Source organism: Rutidosis leptorrhynchoides, chromosome 7, assembly GCF_046630445.1.
Source record: "Rutidosis leptorrhynchoides isolate AG116_Rl617_1_P2 chromosome 7, CSIRO_AGI_Rlap_v1, whole genome shotgun sequence".
In the NCBI taxonomy this organism is placed as follows: domain Eukaryota; kingdom Viridiplantae; phylum Streptophyta; class Magnoliopsida; order Asterales; family Asteraceae; genus Rutidosis; species Rutidosis leptorrhynchoides.
Genome location: NC_092339.1, coordinates 370,767,215 through 370,791,377, shown reverse-complemented (window position 1 = coordinate 370,791,377; position 24,163 = coordinate 370,767,215). Strand labels below are relative to the sequence as shown.

At 32.2% G+C, this 24,163-nt stretch overlaps 1 protein-coding gene and 1 pseudogene across 1 annotated transcript; one reads left to right on the top strand and one right to left on the bottom strand.

The window, feature by feature from the left end:
* Positions 1-829: 829 nt before the first annotated feature.
* LOC139857581 (transcription factor EGL1) lies at positions 830-4,808 on the top strand. Its single transcript, XM_071846395.1, has 8 exons — positions 830-957; positions 1,569-1,841; positions 2,549-2,645; positions 2,750-2,764; positions 3,089-3,145; positions 3,237-3,857; positions 4,196-4,549; positions 4,629-4,808. The coding sequence occupies exons 1-8, from the start codon at positions 866-868 to the stop codon at positions 4,698-4,700; spliced, it is 1,581 nt and encodes a 526-aa protein (XP_071702496.1). The 5' UTR covers positions 830-865; the 3' UTR covers positions 4,701-4,808.
* Positions 4,809-5,286: 478 nt separating this feature from the next.
* LOC139860511 (uncharacterized) overlaps positions 5,287-24,163 on the bottom strand; it is a 44,808-nt pseudogene continuing 25,931 nt past the window's right edge.

Below are 24,163 nucleotides of genomic sequence, written 5' to 3'. Positions count from 1 at the left end.
ATGTATGTATGTATGTATGTATGTATGTATGTATGTATGTATGTAACTTGCTCTTAAGTTTATAATATTGGTATAGTTAAGATACGAAAATAAGTGAGCATTAGATGTAGTTTTTGTCAAGCACAAAATCATTCTAATACAAACAAAATTTTAAATATATTAAATAAATTTACATCACCATATATAAAATGTTAAAATTTAAAAGTCAAATATTTGAGTTGGCTTATGTTGTACACTAAGGTGATGTTTATTTTTTAAGATGTTTTTATTGAAGATATGAGAACCTTGTTTGTAAAAAAGATGTGATTTAAAGATTTGTATGCTGAATAATGAAGACTGTTTGTTTTATGTCTGCAGACTAACTTGATATTGTATGCAACACTTAGAAGCATATTTCTAAGTCTGTGATTTTGCAGACAGAATAAGACTTTATTTTATCTTATGTATTCAGAAAATCAAATAGTCTGTAATAAAAACGTCTGCTAGCGCGCATACATAAAGACATAATAAGATCTGCAGACTGAAAAACAAACTACATATACTTATATACTTGATGAGTTGATGGCTGCTAATTTCTGTTGCCAGCCACCTGCTCAACTGTTTTTCTTTCATGTTCTCTCTCACTGTCACAACAAGTAATTAAACATACTTCAGCATTTAATTCTTTATATTCCATCTTTTATTATTTTTCTTCCAATCCAGCATTAATGGAGGTTTCCCAATAAGCCTATCAATATCACATCTAGCTTCAAATATCAAACCTTCTGAATAAAAATTAGTCATTTATGTCTGCCATGTTATCTTGATTAATTATCATGCAGTATACTTTACACCAATCTTTCATATTTTCAACTTATTGGTAGCAATGGAAAATTTGAGACATAAACTAGCTATGGCTGTCAAAAGCATTCAATGGAGCTATGCTATCTTCTGGTCATTTTCTTCAACACAACAAGGGTACCTTTTAATTTAACTTAATTTTAATAGCATATACATGATATTGAATATACAAAATTTTTAATTAGCTTGTTGTACAACTGTTAATGAAAGCATTAAGTGAACAATTGTGCATGATTCGTGTATATTAGCAGAAGTATGTGTTTGTTCATGGCTTCTGAGTTCTGATCATATATTTGATTCAGTGTACTAGTTTTTGGAAATTAAATAGGTAGAAACACAGTTGAACTTTTGAGGTCAAACATTGATTTCCAAAATAAAAAATTGATTCAAGTAATGAAGTGAGAAAAAAGATAAGATGATAAGCATACCAAATTTTTTTAAGGACTGTTACCAAAGTATGTTTGTGAATTCGTTGAATGTGTTTAGTTTTCATATAATAACTGGAATTTTAGAAAGTGATAGGATTGACCTGTTAAAGTCAACATGCATCTTTGTTGATACACAAAGGAGTTCTTGAGCCTCATTAACACTTCTTTCTCTTAATCTGCTTAATGGGTTGTATCTTGTCCATATCAAGTAACTATCTTTTGGAGCAAAGTACAACTCATAAAGCAGGAATTTCACTTTGTGAGTGTATAATCAATTTTGTATAGAAATTAAATAATTAGGTTATTGACATGGTGTGATGGATACTACAATGGAGATATTAAGACAAGAAAAACTGTACAAGCAGAGGAAATGATTGATGATGATGACGAAATGGGGTTACAAAGGACGGAACAACTAAGGCAACTTTACGAATCACTTTCGGCTACAGCTGAATCGCACCATTATGAACCACAAACACGAAGGCCATCGGCTGCATTATCCCCGGAAGATCTTACAGACACAGAGTGGTATTTCTTGGTTTGCATGACATTTGAATTCGGAAATGGTCAAGGGTAAGCGTATATATACTCCTTTAAATGACTGTCTTCTCATTATACTTGAACTATTTTTTTTTTATAACAAAAACTATCCTCCTAGCATTTTTGAAACAAAGTTGTTGGTCAACTCTGTATAGTAAACACTCCAATATATCATTCTCAATAGATATTAATGTCAATTCATTAAGTCTTTCTTGTGACATGGACCATGGTACACCCCCTTGCCGTTGTCTCCACCTTTGTTTATAAGAAAACAAATAATTTATTTAGTGTGATTGAATTGTTTGATAAATGAATGTTCGCAATTTGATTTATGAATAAATATATAAATGAATGTGTTATTATTTTTTTATTAATTTTTTTTTTTTTTTTTTTTTTTTTTTTTTTTTTGTAAATTTTGAACCATTTGGGTTGCATACTTGACATGTCCGAAGACGTCCCTGTGTTGATGTAAGCCGCATGATTAGTCTAGAGAATTTTATGTAGATGAAAGCAGAAACAAAGATATATATGTCAACTAGTTGGTGTCCATAGTCTAAAGAGGATAACATATCCATGTTCAAGGGTATTGTCTTTTCCCTGTATGCTTGAAAATGTGTTTTTTGACATCGAAAGTCAAAATCAAGAATATGATGGAATTTAGATGCAAAAGGTTGTTGAATATTCATAGGTCGATAGAAAGAACAATGTAACTTGAAAAATCATAACTTGATCTGATTTAGATTGCCAGGAAGAACATTGGCAAATAGTACAACTAGTTGGTTGTGCAATGCTCACCATGCTGATAGCAAAGTCTTCAGTCGTTCTCTTCTTGCGAAAGTAAGCAAATTTTTTACATCAATAAACTTTGCATACAGATTAATTCCCAAAGTATCCCAATCTAATAATCGTTCTTGCTTTCCGGCTCGTATATTTTACCTCAGAGTGCATCAATTCAGGTACGCCTTTTTGTCGCTTCATTCCTTTAAGTAATGACAAAGTGGCAGTGGCGCATCTACTTTAAAGGGAATGGGGTCCGGTGACCCCACTAGTTTGATATTTTTTTTTACAAAGTAGTCTTCAAATTGTATAAAACACCGATTAATTTAAACTATAGGACCCATATATATCTTTAAAGATAAACATACACTAAAGTACTCTTCATACTTTTGAAAAAAAAATCAGGACCCCCTTAAGTTTTGGTGCTAGATTCGCCACTGCAAAGTGAGCAACATTTTCATTAGTAGAATCCAAGATTCATATGTTTTATCTTTGACATGTAGACCGTCGCGTGCTTTCCATATTTAGAAGGTGTACTTGAGTTTGGCATAAGTGAGCAGGTATAAAAGTAGATAATAGCTTCTTTATAATATCTTTCTGGTTCTTCATTTTTCGGCATTGCTAATTTTCTGAAACTTCTGCTCTTTTAAGGTTTTAGAAGAACCGAACATCATAAAACGGATTAAAGCTTGTATCTTTGATTCTCCACCACAAAAAAGCCTTGATATCCCTTTAGAAAGTTGTTCCGGCATGCTTAATCATGATTTAATCGGCAACAATCTTGAAAATTTGCTTGAATATGATCAAAACCTAATTATAAGGACTCAAGAACAAAGCTGGCAGTATGTAGATGATGAAGAAGAAGGTGAAGTTAGTGTGTATCCTAATAATTCGATGGGTTCGAGTGACTGTATATCTCAAAATCTCGTTAGTGACATTTGGAGCGATGATGATAGTCGATATCAATGTGTGCTTTCAAAGATATTCAAGAACACACAAAGTTTAATTTTGGGACCTCACTTGAGATACTGTGATTATAAGGATTCCGCTTTCGTCAAATGGGAAAATTATGATGGAACAAATTCGAAAGCATGTTCTTCACAAATGTTATTAAAGAATGTGCTTTTTGGAGTACCCAAAATGCATAAGAATCGGATAATAAGTGACGCGAATGGAAGAGTAGATGAGATGCAAAAACTTGAGGCTGATGATGTGAAGAACATCAACCATAGGTTTTCGGTTCTAAGCTCCATGGTCCCTACGAGAGGCAAGGTAAATTACACTCTTTGTGTAGGTGGCAAATTGGGCGGGTTGATTAACAGGATTGAGTCATTCATCCAAACCTTTCCCAAATTCTTTAACTTTTTATATACCAATAAGTAGTGTGTTAACGATTAGGAATTATCTAACTACAGAGTTGTCGTTAACGCACATAAAGGTGTGTTGTACATAGCAATTATATGTTGACTTTAAGGTGACAATTATTGAATTGTACAATATCTTTATGCGTGTTAGAAAAATTCTAAAGATTATTACCACGTAATAAACTATGTTATTTTTTTTGGCATCGATCTATCTTTGACTTGTGATGATGTCTTAATTTTGGTTAGGTTGACAAAGTGTCTCTACTCGACGACACTATAAATTACTTAAAATCTCTAGAGAAAAAGGTGAAAGCGTTACAATCACTCAAGAAATCTCATGATGTGCGAGAGCGAATCTCTGATAACTACGCCAACAAACGAAAAGCTTCATGTGATCTTGAAGATATACAAGAGGAAAGTTCATCAGATTGTATCACTGTCAGCGCGATCGAAAAGAACGTTACGATTGAAATAAGATGTCGGTGGCGAGATAATATGATGGTACAAGTGTTTGATGCAATGAGCAGTCTTAACTTGGAATGTCACTCGGTTAATTCTTCTACTGTTGATGGGATTCTTACATTAAGTATTGAATCTAAGGTACGTGTACTTGGTCAAGAATGTGTCGTTTTACATATAACGTGTGTTGTTTAATGCTTGATACACTTGTACATTGCAGTTAAGGAGTTGTACAGCGTCAACAGCAAAAATGATAAGGCAAGCACTCCAGAGAGTAATTCGTAGGTACTGAGTCAAATTCTTAGTTTCTAGTAGAACTATAAATATTTTGTAATATAAATTTATGATGCCATCGTACTCTGATAGTCGAATAAAGTACGCATAGCACAACTAATAGTAGTACATGTTATTTATATAAACGAAGTTCGGTGCTCTTGTGTGCAGGGGCGGAAGCGGAACAAAGTGTATCTCAAAGGGGGTATCGCCACACATGAATTAAAAAAAAAAAGTTTTTTTAGTGTTTACCCTCTGTGGCTATTTTCACCCCTCTGTAACCGGGTTTCAAGTTCCGTCACTCCCTGTGTGCGGTCTTAACACGTCCTTTTCGTGTTAGCGTTGTGCACAATTGGTTTAGTTATAACTCCAAATTCAACTCCTTTTTGTTGCTCAAACAAACTATGCCAAAACATGAACAAAACACACCCATTATATATTATTGGAGCAGTAATGTTATAACATATAAGTGACCCACGATTCATTACATATAGCAGCAATCTAGAACTGCAAAAAAATAGGCATAACCATTTCTGCGAATTCTTGCTTAAATTCAAGTTGTATAAAGCCACCATTTACTGGTCACTTTCGGTTGCGCCATTTGTTTATTCCAATTGAATTGTTAACGGAGGTTTAGACGTAATGTCTAGACACACTCGGTTCGCCCCACGGGCATGGTTGCAGATTTTTCTTGACACGTTATCTAGGAACTTATGCTCAAAGTAGTACCTAAATATTGAAATATAACAAGAGTTGAGGGTTCGCGCGTTGCTGCTCCAAGGTTTATGCGTTTATAACGCTAGCTATCAATTTGCATGGCACATTTTACCCGCTGTTTTTTGCGGCATACAAACTACAACGAAAAACAATTATTTTTTTTTTAACAGCGATTGGGATCACCCGAGGGGATTTTAACCACCCGCTGCGATCATCTCCCGTTTCGACTGATGTCTCAGCATTCCTCATCTCTTTTCCATTAAAAAGAAGCTGTTGTTGTAATAGCACTCGCCTCTGCTAATCATAAAGCAAATCAACAATAGATCTAAGACTGAAACATTATGGAAAGAAGCTCCCATTGTGTGACAATAAGAATTATATAAAAAATCAAATATGTACTTTCTAAAGTTCCAAACATTCACTAATCGATAATTAGATGTAACATTATATAACCAACTGTATGACATGTACACTATATACGAATTACTACTATTTATAGTACACAAAGAATCACATACTCATAGTGCTAAACACAACCTAATCTCCATTACACTCAAAATTCAACAATCCAGCAAGACTTTACACTTAAACTTCAATTTATATTATTATTTTATACACGGCTCACCATAAAGAAATAAAGCTTTTGCCATCACCAAATGACGCAAACCAGCGTTCGCTTACAATGCTTGTTCAGAAGCTTCCTTCAGTTCATTATGAGGGAAAGTAGACCACAAACATGTAGGAGCATTATTAAGTCCAACAATACATTTTGCTTTCACAATCTCCTACAAAATAACTTCTTTAAATTAAAATCAACAACTATACTAAGATGTAATGAATCACTTGGTACAGAAAAATATATGAGAATGTTATCATGATGATCTCATGATATTGAATTACATGTAAGCAAAAAATAACATTAAATCCATCAAAGATGATAAGAGTGTCAAAAAAGGTGTTGAACATAACAGTTGTAGTGCATTAAATCATAAGTTAATCATAAGTTATCCATCAGCACCCCCAAATCTAATAAGCGAGGTCAAAAAAATGCTGAAAATTTACTGAGCAAACTAAAAACACTAATTTAGGGTTTAAAAATTTTACTCTCGAACTGTAAAAAGTAAAAAGTACTCACTTGTGCACAAAGTTCCAGTACTTGTTGCTTGAAAAAAGGCATACAAAAAAACATCCAGCATAGCCTGCAAGAGGCAGGCCGAAAATTATGACAACATCGAAAATTTTACATCACTAAAGAAAAAATTAACACCCATTTAATGACAGCACCTATTTGATCAAGCCTTGCACCTTAAAGCCTTCAAAAAACACCTTGGATCAATCTTCCACTCTTCCATGGAAATTACCCATTTTTTATTAAAATTTATTGAGTTTCAAAAAATTAGGCGGTATTTTAATCACGCCTTTATTTATTTATTTATTTATTTATTTATTTTGGACTGATTATTGATTTTTTTATTGAATAATGTATTTTTTTTTTAAAATTTAAAAAAAATTATGACATCAGCAAGAGTGGCTGAGATTATTTTTTATTTTTGATTTTTTGTTATGCTTTGGGTAACCTTTTTTATGACATCATCGAAAGTGTCTAATATAAAATATCAACCTTAGCAAAACAAACCTGGAATCAACGGGTCAATTTCATGCGCCTATCTGCAGACTTATGGATCACTATAAGTCAAAAGTTATACTTACTTCTCGCTGCTCATGTATATCAACGGGTCATTTTTTTGTGTTCCTTGTACACCTTTATTCGTTGACATATAACCTACAATTCAGAAATACCTTTAGTGATTTACTAATTTAGATCGGCAAGACATAAATACACAATATTTAAACAACTTTATTATTTTTTCTATTTTATGCTCCTAATTCACTTTATATTTCATCAACCTAGTGGTATGCATTTCATCAACCTGGATACATTAACTGTTATCACTACCATATTTAATCACTATAGGTTAATATATAAAATTATATATGAACAATATAACATTAAGCAACAAAATTGAGAAATAAATTGAAAGATTAACAAATAATAACTTTTACAATTGAAATTATCTTATATTGAAAAATAAATTGAAAGATAATTTCTTCGTTTCAACATAATTTAAGTATCAGGTGCAAGAGAGCATCAAAATAATTCTCTTCTTCATATTCCTCATCTTCCCTCCAGCGTATTTCTACATAACGATCTCATTTTTTATATTCCTTAAAGATTTATTATAGATGGACTAAACAACACGGTGAAACAGATCAAATAGGTAATGTAACTCCAACATGCCACAGTCTATTTTTAACATTCATAACCTTGTGGAACTACCTAAGTCAATGTATGTGTAAATCTTGATTATTTACGCGTTAATATTTTTATTCGAATCATAAGTAACACATTAAACAACTATAGACATTTAGACATGGGAAAAATTGTTGTGTGGGAAATAATATTGCCCATAACGATGATAGATCTTGATACATAACCTACATGATCGCTACTATCCCATCCTGGTTTATTACGTACTCGAGCTAAACGACCCATTTATATTCAGCTCATTAAGTTCAGATCAAATATGGCCCATGAGTGAAATTATTCTAAAAGAAGGTACCTGAATAGTCTCCGAAACGCCATAACCATAGTGGCGAATAACCAATGTACCACCTGGTGAGTGTCCTAGTGTTTGCAATTACTTAACTGTTATGATAAAAATAGCGAGATTATTAAGTTAGACTCGATACTTTACCCTTGATAGATACATGTTGTGAATCGCCACTTTATATCATTCATTATAACAGTGAACATGTACATAATAATGGAATTAGCATTTTGATGAGGCGCAAGCTTTAAAAGAGTTGAGCAGAATATCCTCATTTAGTGATCAATCTGCATAAATCAAATAACGTAAAATGCGATATATAGTTTGTTTATAATTAATCAATGACAACTAATAAGCTTCACAACACTATAACCAAACTATATATCAAATTTCAAACTCATGTCCTACTTATTGAAAAATCCAAAATCAATACCTTTATACAAATATATTTCAGCTACACAAATATGATCCATCTAACACTCGAATACCAGTACTAAACACAATCGTAATAAGCAAAATTATAAACCTTGAACAAAAAAACCTATAAAAAAACCCAGAAACAGATTAGCACTACAACCCGATCTAGATTTGTACCTTTCGTAAACGATTATGTTTATAAATTTTGAAACAAAAATGTTACGATGGTGGTCGGAGTCCCAAGGTGGGCGGCCCTCCATTGAAACACAGATCCAAATATAATATAAAACTTACATAACATCATGACCAAACCTCAAGCTGACCCAGTTCGACCAAACTAAAATACATGATCAAACTTTTTGAATCTTCACCTAAGCCGCACACTTTGACACTACTAAATAAGAGTAAACAGAAAGAAAACTTACAGTCTTTGCGTTGCCTTCATTGTTTTATATCGAGTTCTCAAAGCATCAAAAGTGTTTGGGGTGCTTTTGTGAATATAACATCTATCTAATCGTAAAGCTATCTAATCTAATCTCCATTGACACAGTTCAACTGTTGGGAAATTACGGTCTCACTAATTCCCACCACCCAGCTCAACAATAATAGTAAAGAAATAAGAACAATACACAACACAAGATTTAACGTGAAAACTCCAAAACAGGAGAAAAACCACCGGCCCCCAAAGAGAGAAATACACTATATCACAAATTGTTACAATGATATAGACGACTCTCTTAAGCCAACTACACTCTCCAAAATATTTAACTAATACAACTATCAAACAAGGGTAAGAAAGAAAGAAATAATCAAATACTTAAAGTGTATTGATTGGTGCAATTTGGAAGTGAGGCTTAACACTCCTTTTATAACCAAGTCACCCCTTCCAAGTTCTTCCTCCCACCTATGTGGGATAACATCCATTTTACCAATATAGCTAGCAACCATATTCATCTTCTAACCAAAACTATAGCCAACAAATCTCCACCTTTTGGATAGAAGAAGATAACCATGCTTCCACATTGCAAGGATAACCGACGTAGATGCTTCCTTGACGACAACTTTAAGATCCTCATCTTCATGTCGCTGACATTATCTCTAACCCAAGAAATAAAATTTGCATCTTCATCGAATATTGTCAAGACCCGACAATCATTGTCATAACAGACAATCATAACTCTTAACAGAATTATCATACTCCACCATAAAGAGTATAGCACTTAGAATATCACATTCCAAGCATTTCACCTCGGCACATGTTGTTGAACAACCAGCTGAAACTTTATGGTGCAACTTCCCTCTTTGGCTTTCCCGAAAGTCCCATCAGCTACAACATCAGTTTCCACCACACAACCTGCATAAATGCCAAACCAATGCCCATGTGCAATTGTGGAACCGCTAACAAACATCCCTTTCCATGGTGGCGCGGACACACCATGAGGATGATGTGACTTCAGAAGAATTCGTCACTCTCCGTAACGACGGAGACAATGTTAGCATCTTTGGAGCCATTTGCCGGATTAGCTCCACCTGGACAATTAACCCTTACATGCCCAGTCTTCCCGCACTTCCAGCATGTCAGATTCTTTCTAGAGTTTCTCTTCTGCCTATCCGAACACAACAGTACCGTAGCTTCTGATGACGAGACTCCGTTACCTTCCAATCTTTTCTCCTCGGATAGGAGCTTGCTAGTAACATCTTCAAACTTCAACGTTTCTTTCCCGTACATTAGAATAGGTTTCATGTGCTCATAGGACGATGATAAAGATAATATCAACCTCGAAGCTTTATCTTCATCATCCGTTTTAACTCCAATAGCCTCCAGTTCCGAAACAATACCGTTAAGTATACTTAGATGATCTGAAATCTTTGAACCCCCATCTATACGCAGAGTATGAAATTGTTCTTTAAGACACAACCGATTTGAGATGCCCTTGCCCTAGTACAATTGCTCTAGTTTAACCCAAAGCTCTTTTGCCGTTGATAACCCGTGCACATTTGCAAGCACGTTCTTTGCAAGACACAAACGAATCGTACTTGCTGCCCTCAAATCCATATCATCCCATTCTTCTTCATCGAACTTACTGCTAGAATCACTGCCAGGAACAAGGGTGGGTTTACCCTTCAAAGCCTTGTGTAAACCGGACTGAATCAACACATCTTTGACTTGAACCTGCCATAAGCCAAAATTGATCCTCCCATCAAATTTCTCTACATCAAACCTCATTGGACTGAACTTCGACATCGTATCCGTATCCTATAAACAACACTTTCTCTGATTTTGCTCACGTTTCGAATAGCCAAAAGATGTAGCACGTAGCCAGGACCCTTTAAATCGGAAATTCACAACTCGCCACAAACAAATCCAACTATTACTAAGAATCAGAAAAATATTGTCTAACCAGATACCCTATATGATCAATAGAACTCGTTTCTGATGTGGACGATCCACTCCCGTGGCAACCACAGAGCATACTCCGACTCCTATAACCGAGACCCCCGTCAAACCTGACGCTCTGATACCAGTTGTTGGGAAATTACGGTCTCACTAATTCCCACCACCCAGCCCAACAATAATAGTAAAGAAATAAGAACAATACACAACACAAGATTTAACGTGGAAACTCCAAAACAGGAGAAAAACCACCGGCCCCCAAAGAGAGAAATACACTATATCACAAATTGTTACAATGATATAGACGACTCTCTTAAGCCAACTACACTCTCCAAAATATTTAACTAATACAACTATCAAACAAGGGTAAGAAAGAAAGAAATAATCAAATACTTAAAGTGTATTGATTGGTGCAATTTGGAAGTGAGGCTTAACACTCCTTTTATAACCAAGTCACCCCTTCCAAGTTCTTCCTCCCACCTATGTGGGATAACATCCATTTTACCAATATAGCTAGCAACCATATTCATCTTCTAACCAAAACTATAGCCAACATCAACTACCACTTCAACATATACGCGCAACTATACATAAAGCTAGGACCTTATGTACAGTGTTGTTGGTAAATCTGCCGCTACGTATCTTGTAATCTTCAAAAAATGTTGTATGTAAATTATGTAGGCAAGAGCTGAGGCCTCACACGTTTTCGCTGCGTAGCACGGCCTCTGCTCATCTTGTTTAGATCATTTGAAAGCCTCATCAAACCTTCTACTGAGAAAAAAAAAATCAGTAAATGATCAGTTATGATCTTGAAGTATATATATTTCAAATTCAGTCCGTTACTCTAACCATTTATCCCGAGTTGGATGCTTTTAGGAGCTCAAATTTAGTGGTTTTATCAACCGAGTAACCCCATATAATTTATTCATATCTTTATTTCGGTGAAATCAAATTGGATGTGATATCAATAAGTGAAACAATTAGCATAAGAACTTTCTAACAGCCTTAAAAGAACTTAATGCCATGGAAAAATAAAACTCATTTCAAGTGACCCACTCACCCAAAAACCCATCACCTTCCAAACTGTAGGTTAAAAATTTAAAATGAGAAAATAGATTTCCCTGTAACTAAGTACTTAAATATCCATTTTAAAGGCATGTGATTTTAAATTTGATAAAATAAAAGTAGCTTACTTTTAACATTTGAGCTCCTTTTCTATTAGACCCATCCCTAGCAGGGACTTACCAAATTCCTTATTTTTTGAGGGTGTTGTGGAGCTGAGGATGCATCCTTGTGAATAAAAGCATAACCACCGAAAAAGTTTCGGAATCCTCAAACTTCTACATCACCAATAAAATTTCCATCCTTTACAACAACTGAAAAATATCAATCGGTAATATCAGCCCTGGTACCCAACATATATAACAAGTGTAAAGGGTGTAGGCTTCGGTCTAAAATAAAACTTCAGCTAGCTTGGTGGTTAAGTTAGGGTTTGGCTAACCCTAATTTAGTTGGGCCGGTTTAGGGTTTATTTAAACTAAGGTTTATTCTAATCCTTGTCTATAAATAGTCTCTCAATTGCATGAACTTGGTATCACCTCCAAATAATAATATTCTCTCTAGTTCCAAAGTGGATGTAGGTTTTACATTGAAACTGAACCACTATAATTCTTGTGTCGTCTTTATTTATTTTTCTGTGTTCATACTCAGCTACTATTGTGTCGTGTGCTTGTGAGTACTCTGATCAGTCAGGTTTAATACTTAACAACTGGTATCTAGAGCTCAGGTTCTAACCCTAGCCGATTACAGACAACAAGATCAAGTCTGCTGTTGCTGCTGTTTTTTTCTGTGTTCAGATCTACCACTGTTGTTGCTGCTGTTTTTTTTCTGAACAGATCTGCTGCTGTTTTTCAATAAAAGTGCAGCCGTCACCCTTCTCTTATTGTTTACAGCTGCTGTAAATTGCAGGATCAACCCTAGCCGCCACCAAACACGTGTTGTTGCTACTAGTACGATTAAAATTGCATATCAGGCTGTTGCTGCTGTGCTGTTACAGATCAGGTTCACCACAGCTGCTGCTATTCCTCAGATCTAAGCTAGTTCCGTTGCTGAAGAAGGGAGGATTAAAATTGATAAGTTTGATGGGCAAGATTTTGGGTGGTGGAAGGTGCAGGTTGAAGATTTGCTATGTTAGAAGGATTTGATTGATGCTTTGAGTGAGAATAAACCAGAAAAATTTAAAGACGATGAATGGAAGACGCTTGACAGGAAAGCCCTAGCTGTTGTCAGGCTCACACTGACAAAAAGTGTTGCCTTTAATATTGTGAATGAAACCACGACACATGGTTTGATGAAGACCTTAGCAAATATGTATGGGAAGCCGTCTGCTTCTAACAAGGTGTTTTTGATCAGACAGTTGGTAAACACCAGGTTGAAAGAAGGTGCTTCAGTAACAAATCATGTTAATAACTTCAACAATATTATCTCTTGGTTACTGTCAGTTGATATCAAGTTCGATGACGAAGTTAAAGCTCTTCTATTATTATCTTCGTTACCTGAAAGCTGGTCAGGTTCAGTCACAACTATCAGTGGATCCACAGAGTCCTCAAAGCTCAAGTTTGAGGGCATTCGTGATTTTATTCTTGGAGAAGATATAAGAAGAAAGAGCTCAGGAGAACCATCAGGAAACTTGCTGAGCACAGAAGAGAGGGGTAGGAGAAAAGGCAGAAGTAACATTAGGGGCAGGACAAAGTCAAGAAGAAGGAGTGTGTCGAGAACAAGGAATGATATTAAATGTTGGAATTGTCAGGAGACTGGGCACTTTCGAAACCAGTGCACTAAGCCAGTAACATCATCAAAGCCAAAGGAAGTTAATGTTGCAGCTGCAACAGATGATTATGATAACGTCCTTGTTTGCTGCATTGAGAATACAATTGATGCTTGGGTTATGGACTCAGGAGCATCGTTTCATGCTACTCCAAGTCCACATTTGATGAAGAATCTACAAACAGGTAATCTTGGTAAAGTTCGTTTGGCTAATGATCATTTGCTTGACATTACAGGGATTGGAGATTTAGAGCTGAAGACCTCTTTATGAAAGGACCCGTTCATATCGATTATAAACGATTCACAATAGTTGATTTCATTACGAGGCATTTGACCTCTATATGATACATTTTACAAATATTGCATTCGTTTTTAAAAGACAAACTTTCATTTCGTCGAAAGTTGACAGGCATGCATACCCTTTCATAATATATCCAAACTATAAATGACTTAATATTAATCTTGATGAATTCAACGACTCGAATGCAACGTATTTTGAAATATGTCATGAATGACTCCAAGTAATATCTTTAAAATGAGCAAATGCACAGCAGAAGATTTCTTTAATACCTGAGAATAAACATGCTTTCAAGTGTCAACCAAAAGGTTGGTGAGTTCATTAGTTTATCATAAACAATCATTTCCATAATTTTAATTGACCACGAGATTTCATTTATTCAATAATCATACACTCGCAAGTGTTTAAAATTCATTCATATGGATTGAACACCTGGTAACCGACATTAACAAAATGCATCTAGAATATCCCCAAACATATAAACATCGAAGTACTAAAGTAGTTCACATTCTCTGACTGGGGCGTGTCAAAGCCCATAGATCTATCTTTAGGATTCGCGTCAATTGATGGCAATTATAATAAACACCAATTCTTAGGCTACCAAGTTCAACAAGGGCGATATCCGGTATAACAATTCAACCATAGAATGTAGTTTCAATTACTTGTGTCTATTTCGTAAAACAGTTATAAAAGCGCATGTATTCTCAGTCCCAAAAATATATATTGTAAAAGAATTTAAAAAGGGAGCAAATGAAACTCACAATCCAATATTTTGTAGTAAAAATATTCATACGACGAAACTAAACAATGCAGGGTTGGCCTCGGATTCACGAACCTATATCATTTGTATATCTATTAAAACATATAATGGAAATTACATAATTTCATTTATTAATATATATTATTTATATAATTTTAGTTATATAGAATTTATATTAAATTCCATTTAAAAACATATGCTTATATTATATCTTAAATTATATGTTATATATATTTATTATTTTTTTATATATATTTAAAATGATTTATATCTATACATTTAGTTATTAATATATATTTAAAATCAATAGTTTGTTATATGTATTTATATAAATAATATTAGTATTTTGATATATAGTTATATGAAATATTAATATAGTTATAGTATATGCAATAGGTATATTTTATGTACAAACTATTTATATGTAAAAGAAATGATAGTTTTGATAAAATTAATTTACTAATACTAATAATAATAATAATAATAATAATAATAATAATAATAATAATAATAATAATAATAATAATAATAATAATAATTTCATTAATAATTATAATACTAATAAAAAAAGTGATCATGTTAATAATAATAATAATAATAATAATAATAATAATAATAATAATAATAATAATAATAATAATAATAATAATGATGATGATATTACTAATACTAACAATAATGATAATAATATTAATTGTATGAATGATACTAATAATTACATTTTTGATATTTGTAATAACCTAATAACAATAATAATAATAATAATAATAATAATAATAATAATAATAATAATAATAATAATAATAATAATAATAATAATAATAATAATAATAATAATAATAATAATAATGAGTAAACTACCTCAATGAAGTAGCCCTTAAAAAAATGCTCAAGTCCGGGTTTGAACCCGCGACCTCCCGCTAACTCGATAACATTCTTAACCAACGATCTGTCTATTGCATTAATGATTTACTTCATACATAAAAATTTTCTAACCCATGTATTATCATTTTCATCATCATCTAACTTCATTTATAACATCGTCATCAACCTCATCATCATATTTATCACACTTAATCATCAACATACCCATCAGTCTAATCAATAACATAATCTAATCTTAATCATAATCATATAAACCGTCATCACCATCTTTATGTATCATTATCAATATTTTTATCATACTCTAGCCCTAACCTAATCATAAACATAATCATAATAATCATAAACATCTCCATCATCATTTATCACTTATCATCATCATGATCACCCAATCAAACATCATTATAAATTATCATCTTAATAATATATCATATTATTGATCATTAAGCATTATCATCATCATTAGAATTACCATCTCATGATTTATATGTCATCCCCATCTCCACTCAATATCTCGTCATTTTTTACACCTCACCTCGTCTACCTCTCTCACCATTTCGTAAAACAGGAACAGATTGGAGTTGACAAACACCATAGCTAGTCCATATAACATAGCCAAAATGCTAATCCAATTGAATTAAGGAAGCCCAACGAAATGGCCCATAAAGTCCAAGGAATGAATCGGTCCATGTGGTTTCAATAATCTAAACCGTCCCTTTTCCAAAAGGCATTTTTGTGGGGTTTATGGTGGGGTTTGTGAGATTTATGTAATTAGAACCCGACACACAATATGAATGGATGTGGGGTTTTCACCTTTGTATTGGTCTGCCACATAGAAAAAGAGACATGATAATGGTTCGATCCAATAATTCCTTAGTATGATTAATGTCTGTTTATCAAGCAGATACAGTCATGGCAATATTAATATGCCGTTTAATAATGCTGCTCAATATTGTGATTTTCTTGTTTTGAACCGAAACAGAAAACGTATGTAAGTAAAACAGTTCGAAGGTATGTGATTCATGGTGGTGTTTCCGGTGGCCGTGATTGTTTTTCCGTGATAGAATCAGAAATTAGTTAAACAGTTGTTTATTAGTGATAGTTGTTATGGTGTTGGTACACGATCATATGGAAAACAGTATCAATCGTTTGAGGGTGATGATAATAATGAGTTTGATGGTGGTTTGTGTGATTGGGAGGTGAATGGTTCGATAATGTTTTGAAATAGAAAGAAGAATAACGCGAATTAATGATGGAAAAGTGTTAGTGGTGATGGTGATGGATCGAATATAAATAGCGAGAATAGTTGCAGGTTAGTGATGGTGGTACACGGTGTTTGTTCTTGACAGCACCGTAGATAGAATGTGCAGCAGCAATTTGAGCCCACGTGTTCATGTGATTAAATCATGATAGTTTCGAACAAGATAAAAGCAAGTCTTTAAATAATGGTTATGTGTTTTGTTTGGGTGTGTCGATGTTCTTGTGTTAATATGTTGCGAACAACTTGACATAAACAGAAAACAAATAACAACTCACCCAAGTTGGTTACATGGAACTGGAACAGTATGCAGTCGATAAATAAGTGGCGTTTTTGGCCTTCAAAACAACTACAACACTAACCGGACTTCCAACAGAAAAATGATGATCGAAGAAGATAGTTTGCAGAATAGTAGCCATTAAAATGGTAGTTTATAGCGGTTTTGTGGTGGTTTATGATGGTTTCGAATAAGAAACAGAAACATGTAGTAGAAGTGGATTAACACTTTTATTTTTAAGATTTCTGAGATGAAATAATAATATGAATCAGAGATGTATTTGAGTGATTTGTGTATACGTGTTTTGGAATAATGATATGAATCGATTTAATATGAACTTGTGATTTGAATGTGAAGAATAATTCGTGTAATATATGGTGTAGATATATATATATCTGTATGCTATGTGATATACATATCATATATTAAATATGTTAGTGGAAGAGAAACGGATTAACAGAATAATAATATAGTAATAATTCCAATCATACACAGTAACACATGTTTCAATTAGGTATAGTAACCATGTAATATGTCTTACTATACCGACACTAATTCCCAGAATATTATATCATGCTCCTTTGCTAAACAGTTACGGATAAATTTAATTCAGAAAAAAAATCCCATATTTTAAAATTAAATATATTTATTTATTTTGGTCATTAAATGTTTGAAACATGATCAAGAGGATGCATCTAATATTTATTTTTAGCTCCAAATAATAAGTACGGAGTATTATAATTTAAACTAAAAAGATAAAAATATTTTTATTAAACCTAAAATCGTCGTAATCAATTTACGTTTCAACTTTCATTTTAAATCTTCATAATTTCGTATTAGATCTATATGAACACTAACAATACATCAACCGAGTATCAGAATTGATTAATAAATGTATTAAATAAACTTTTATATCTATATATAGATTTATTTTAATAATAATAAACTTTATTATATCTTATATTATTTTATTTTACAAAATTAATTCTAATAACTAAATAATATAATATTTCAAATTATATTACGAACTAATATATATATTTATATTTTTAAATATATATGAATATATTTACAAATAGTTGTTCGTGAATCGTCGGGAATAGTCAAAGGTATAACTGAATCTATGTAAACAGTTCAAAATTTTTGAGACTCAACTTTACAGACTTTGCTTATCGTGTCGGAAACATATAAAGATTAAGTTAAAATTTGATCGGAAATTTTCGGGTCATCATAGTACCTACCCGTTAAAGAAATTTCGTCTCGAAATTTGAGTGTGGTCTTCATTTTTAACAATAAAGATGTTTTCATGACTAATATAAGATGATAAATAGTGTTTTATCATTATTGATTAATATAGATAAAACGATTCGATTATGTGGAGCGTACGAGTGAAGCTGTCACAAAAGAGTGAAATGTGAAAATAAAGTTTTATCTTAACTTCTGACGTAGTCACGATTGAATTTCGAAATTCAAGGATTTTAGAGATAATCTTCGAAATCTATATAAGATTCGGTTCTTCAATAAATAAGGAAATTAGGATCCTTTTTGATTAAATGCGGTCATCTGTCTCGATTGTTATGCCTGATATCTTACTATAATTTCATGTTTTCCGTTCCATTATTTTCACAACTCCTCTACTTCCTTCTATTTTGAAGCTTCATGCTTCTGTTTTCTTCCCGACTTAATGTAAACCGATCAAGACGTCTCGGTTTTGTAGGTATAAAGTTCGGATGGACATGATTAAGATTCTAAGCAGCAATGAAAGGTAATAGCACGATTGGATTTTTAGATTACAGGAAATTACGAAAGATAGAACCATCAAGAATATATTTTCTTGATATGTTCAGAGATTAAGTAGAATGAAAGAGTTATGTAACATGGCTTATGATGAGGGTATGATCTGTGAATCATCACGTTCCATTAGAAACTCAGCATGACTTACTGTAATATAATCACGTTGATCAAGTGTCATTATATTATACTAACTCATGCTTTAGTTCCCAACACTACTTCAAAAATATTCATATTTCAAACTTGAATTTTAAAGAAATTTAGAAACTAAAGTAGTTTCCTTTATGATGTAATATAGATAGCACGAAGAGATAAATAATTTCGGACGAGAATATTTATGAAAATATCTTCAGAAATATCGAAGATATTTATGATGATATTTTGGAATTTCTAAGTTCGATGGTTGACGGAGAAAGATTTTTCGCAAGATTTTAACATGACTTCGGAGCAAGATATTCTCTAAAGATTTCAACGGATCCAGAATTATCTGGATTCTTTGAATATAGGGTATGGTCCTTGTATTTATCCTTGGTCTCCTTCGTGGTTAGTTCAATTCGTTTTCCAGTTCCAACTTTTCTGAGCTTTTCAACATACTATTCTTTATCATTAAACTTCCGACGATTAAGGTCGTTTACGATTGTCTACAGTTTCTGCTGCTTCATTCAGCTTTTTCAACATTCAGAGTATTGATTTGTAGACTGAGTGCTGTTCAGAATTTCAGAATGAAAGACCATAATTCTAAGAGATAAATGTTATACATATAACTGTTGATGTAGATATGCTGTGATTTTTCAAAGTACTGATTGCTAATTCCCGGTAATTGGTATGGCAGTTCTCGTTACAAGATGAAGATGAGTATATGATAGGGTTTCAATGAATAAATATAATGATTTATCGGAGAGATTTAAATCAAGAAGCAACGAGGTTGCTGGTACGTCTGCTAGTAATATGGTAGAATATGAAAGGTTCCCCGGTAACAGTAAAAGAGCACACATATATATCAAGGTTATAATAAGGTTGTTTCAAACGAAAAGTTGAAGTTGACTTGTTGAAGCTGTGACAAAATTTGCTAATTTGAAAGGGATTACCAAGTTATTTTGGGTAATAATAACCTTAAAGGAATTTGCACAGCTACGTGTTAAACGTTTACTCGGGTTTCGAGAGTTGTTCAGGTGCATAACTATATGCATAAATCTTTTCTTCCGTAGATGAAGTGCGGTTGGTTCATCCTTTCGATTGAGGTATTTTCAAGAATCATGAAAGGTTTGAACGCATATTGTAATCGTCAAGATACAAATGAGGTTTAAGATGAACTCAAGTGACAAACTTGAAGAGATGTTTAGTTTCATATGTTATAATCAATATTTTAATTCATTTTAATTGTCCAATGTCATTAGTCCATAGTTAGGAGTCCACAATTAGTAGTTCAACAATTCATATATAGTTTAATATATAATATTTGAATTAATTAATACATGTCGTGACCCGTTATATACATGTCTCAGACTCGATCACAACTCAAAGTATATATATATTATTGTAGAATCAACCTCAACCCTGTATAGCTAACTCGATCATTACTGCATATAGAGTGTCTATGGTTATTCCAAATAATATATATAGATGTGTCGATATGATATGTCAAAACATTGTATACGTGTCCCAATATTTAAAATGCGTAAATAACAGTATTTAAATGACGATAAATAAAGTGCGTAAAATAAATAACAGAAATTAAATGACGATAAATAAAATTGTGAGAATTAAATTGCGATAATTAAATGCACAATAAGGAATTAATAGTTAGCTAGGAACAGTTAGCTAGGATTTTGTTAGCGTGGATTCTTAACAAAATTTCTCATAGTTAATTTGTTTGTTTCTAACAAATTTTATTTTGTCCAATGTTTTCTTCATTATGCCACTTGTCGGATTCTGATAGGTCAAAATCCAAATATAAAATTGAATGAAAATGGTTATTCTGTAGTGAACGGATTCATATATCTGTGGATGTAAGTAGGATAGTAAATGACCGTTGAATCAGATTCGAAGAATGTACAGTATAACTTACTAATGTGAAAACTAAATATTTCTCGGGTATTACCTACCAGTTAAAATATTTTCACCATTAACAGTTTGTACGAACGAATTTTTAATTACAATCTTTATGAAAATATATATACATATATATTTTCTTCAGATGTAATCATGGATTTAATGAGTCAATATGATATTAAACTCATTTGATTTATTGTTAGAACTAGAACACATAATCTCTAAAACATTAGAAATTATATAATTGTCACGTAGAATGAAGACAATTGATGTAGAACGATTCGTAGAACGATAATTATACTCGAGGTACAGAATGAGATGTTGAGGCTTGGATTGTTGATGATACTGGTGCTATTATTGATGGTATTGTTGGTGCCGATGATGTTGCTGAAGCTGGTAAATTTTGCACCATATTTTCTAAATTGATTACTCGAGCGCGAAGCTCGTTGACTTCTTCCATTATTCTGGGATGATTGTCGGTCGAAACGAGCGGATGGATAAGGTTTAGAATTTGGGATATCATATAATCATTGCGAGATATCCTGGAAATGAGGGTGAATATGGTGTTTCGAACAGGTTCGCCGGTAAGTGCATCAGGTTCTTCACCAAGAGGTGAATTCGGTTGGTGGAAGGGATCGCCTTCTTCGCGTCTCCATTGATTAAGTAGACTACGAATCCATCTCCAATTCATCCAGAATAAATGATGGCTAATTGGTTGGTTCATTCCGGTCCCACTGTTTTCGGAGCTCGAGTGAAATTCTATATCGGAATCAGTGGGACTTGAACTAGTGGTGACTTCTATTTCGTATGATTGAATAAAGAATTTTTCGATATGAAATGATTTTTGAATATTGGATGATATTCTAACTACATAGAATATCTATATATATAGTACTAAAGATTTCGTAGACTACGGAGGAATTTACAGCATATGTCAGGCAAGTCTACAGTAACAGATGCACTAAGATATGAATTATCAGATACGCTAAGATATGAATTTTGTCTATACACTATTCATGTAGTCAATGCAGTAAAATGTGTCTAGACTAAGAATGATAAGCAGATAATTTCCTAAGGATGATAAGCAGGTAATTTTCGACACGAAATGAAAAGCAAAACTTTTGACATGCAGACACGGTCGAAGTCCAGACCCACTAATGCATCTGAACAATTATCAGTTAGACACACTAATGCAAAACCTGGTTCGCTAAGACTACCGCTCTGATACCAACTGAAAGGACCCGTTCATATCGATTATAAACGATTCACAATAGTTGATTTCATTACGAGGCATTTGACCTCTATATGATACATTTTACAAACATTGCATTCGTTTTTAAAAGACAAACTTTCATTTCGTCGAAAGTTGACAGGCATGCATACCCTTTCATAATATATCCAAACTATAAATGACTTAATATTAATATTGATAAATTCAACGACTCGAATGCAACGTCTTTTGAAATATGCCATGAATGACTCCAAGTAATATCTTTAAAATGAGCAAATGCACAGCAGAAGATTTTTTTAATACCTGAGAATAAATATGCTTTCAAGTGTCAACCAAAAGGTTGGTGAATTCATTAGTTTATCATAAACAATCATTTCCATAATTTTAATAGACCACAAGATTTCATTTATTCAATAATCATACACTCGCAAGTGTTTAAAATTCATTCATATGGATTGAACACCTGGTAACTGACATTAACAAAATGCATCTAGAATATCCCTAAACATATAAACATCGAAGTACTAAAGCAGTTCAAATTCTCTGACTGGGGCGTGTCAAAGCCCATAGATCTATCTTTAGGATTCGCGTCAATTGGTGGCAATTATAATAAACACCAATTCTTAGGCTACCAAGTTCAACAAGGGCGATATCCGGTATAACAATTCAACGATAGAATGTAGTTTCAATTACTTATGTCTATTTCGTAAAACAGTTATAAAAGCGCATGTATTCTCAATCCCAAAAATATATATTGAAAAAGCATTTAAAAAGGGAGCAAATGAAACTCACAATCCAATATTTTGTAGTAAAAATATTCATACGATGAAACTAAACAATGCAGGGTTGGCCTCGGATTCACGAACCTATATCATTTGTATATCTATTAAAACATATAATGGAAATTACATAATTTCATTTATTAATATATATTATTTATATAATTTTAGTTATATAGAATTTATATTAAATTCCATTTAAAAACATATGCTTATATTATATCTTAAATTATATGTTATATATATATATATATATATATATATATATATATATATATATATATATATATATATATATATATATATATATATATATATATTTTATTCTATACATTTAGTTATTAATATATATTTAAAAATCAATAGTTTGTTATATGTATTTATATAAATAATATTAGTATTTTGATATATAGTTATATGAAATATTAATATAGTTATAGTATATGCAATAAGTATATTTTATGTACAAACTATTTATCTATAAAAGAAATGATAGTTTTGATAAAATTAATTTACTAATAATAATAATAATTTCATTAATAATGATAATACAAATAAAAAAGTGATCTTGTTAATAATGATACTTAAGTTAAAAAGATACTAATATTAATATTAATGAAACAAAATAATAATTTGTATTGTTTTCAAACTAATAATAATAATAATAATAATAATAATAATAATAATAATAATAATAATAATAATAATAATAATAATAATAATAATAATAATAATAATAACAATAATGATAATAATATTAATTGTATGAATGATACTAATAATTACATTTTTGATATTTGTAATAACCTAATAACAATAATAACTAGTGGGCAAAGCCAGTGCGTTGCACGACTTGTCCCAAATTTCAATATTTTAAAATTCATGTTTAACATGATGTTGGTTCCATTCTGCACGTGTCTAAGTATGTTTTTTTTTTTTGCATACGTGCTTGCAAAAAATTGTAAATGTAAGTCTCGTGTTATAGCGCATGATGTAATTATATACATGTGATCATATGCTTGTTACATATGTATATATGTATCATTTGTTTATCGGGTAGTGATATTTCTAAAATTGAAAATGATAGATCCACCACATTTGTGCAATAACTGTTTGTACGTTATAAGTATTTAATGCACAAACATGATGAATCTATCATTTTTAGTGTTAGATATATCAATTCCCTTCTT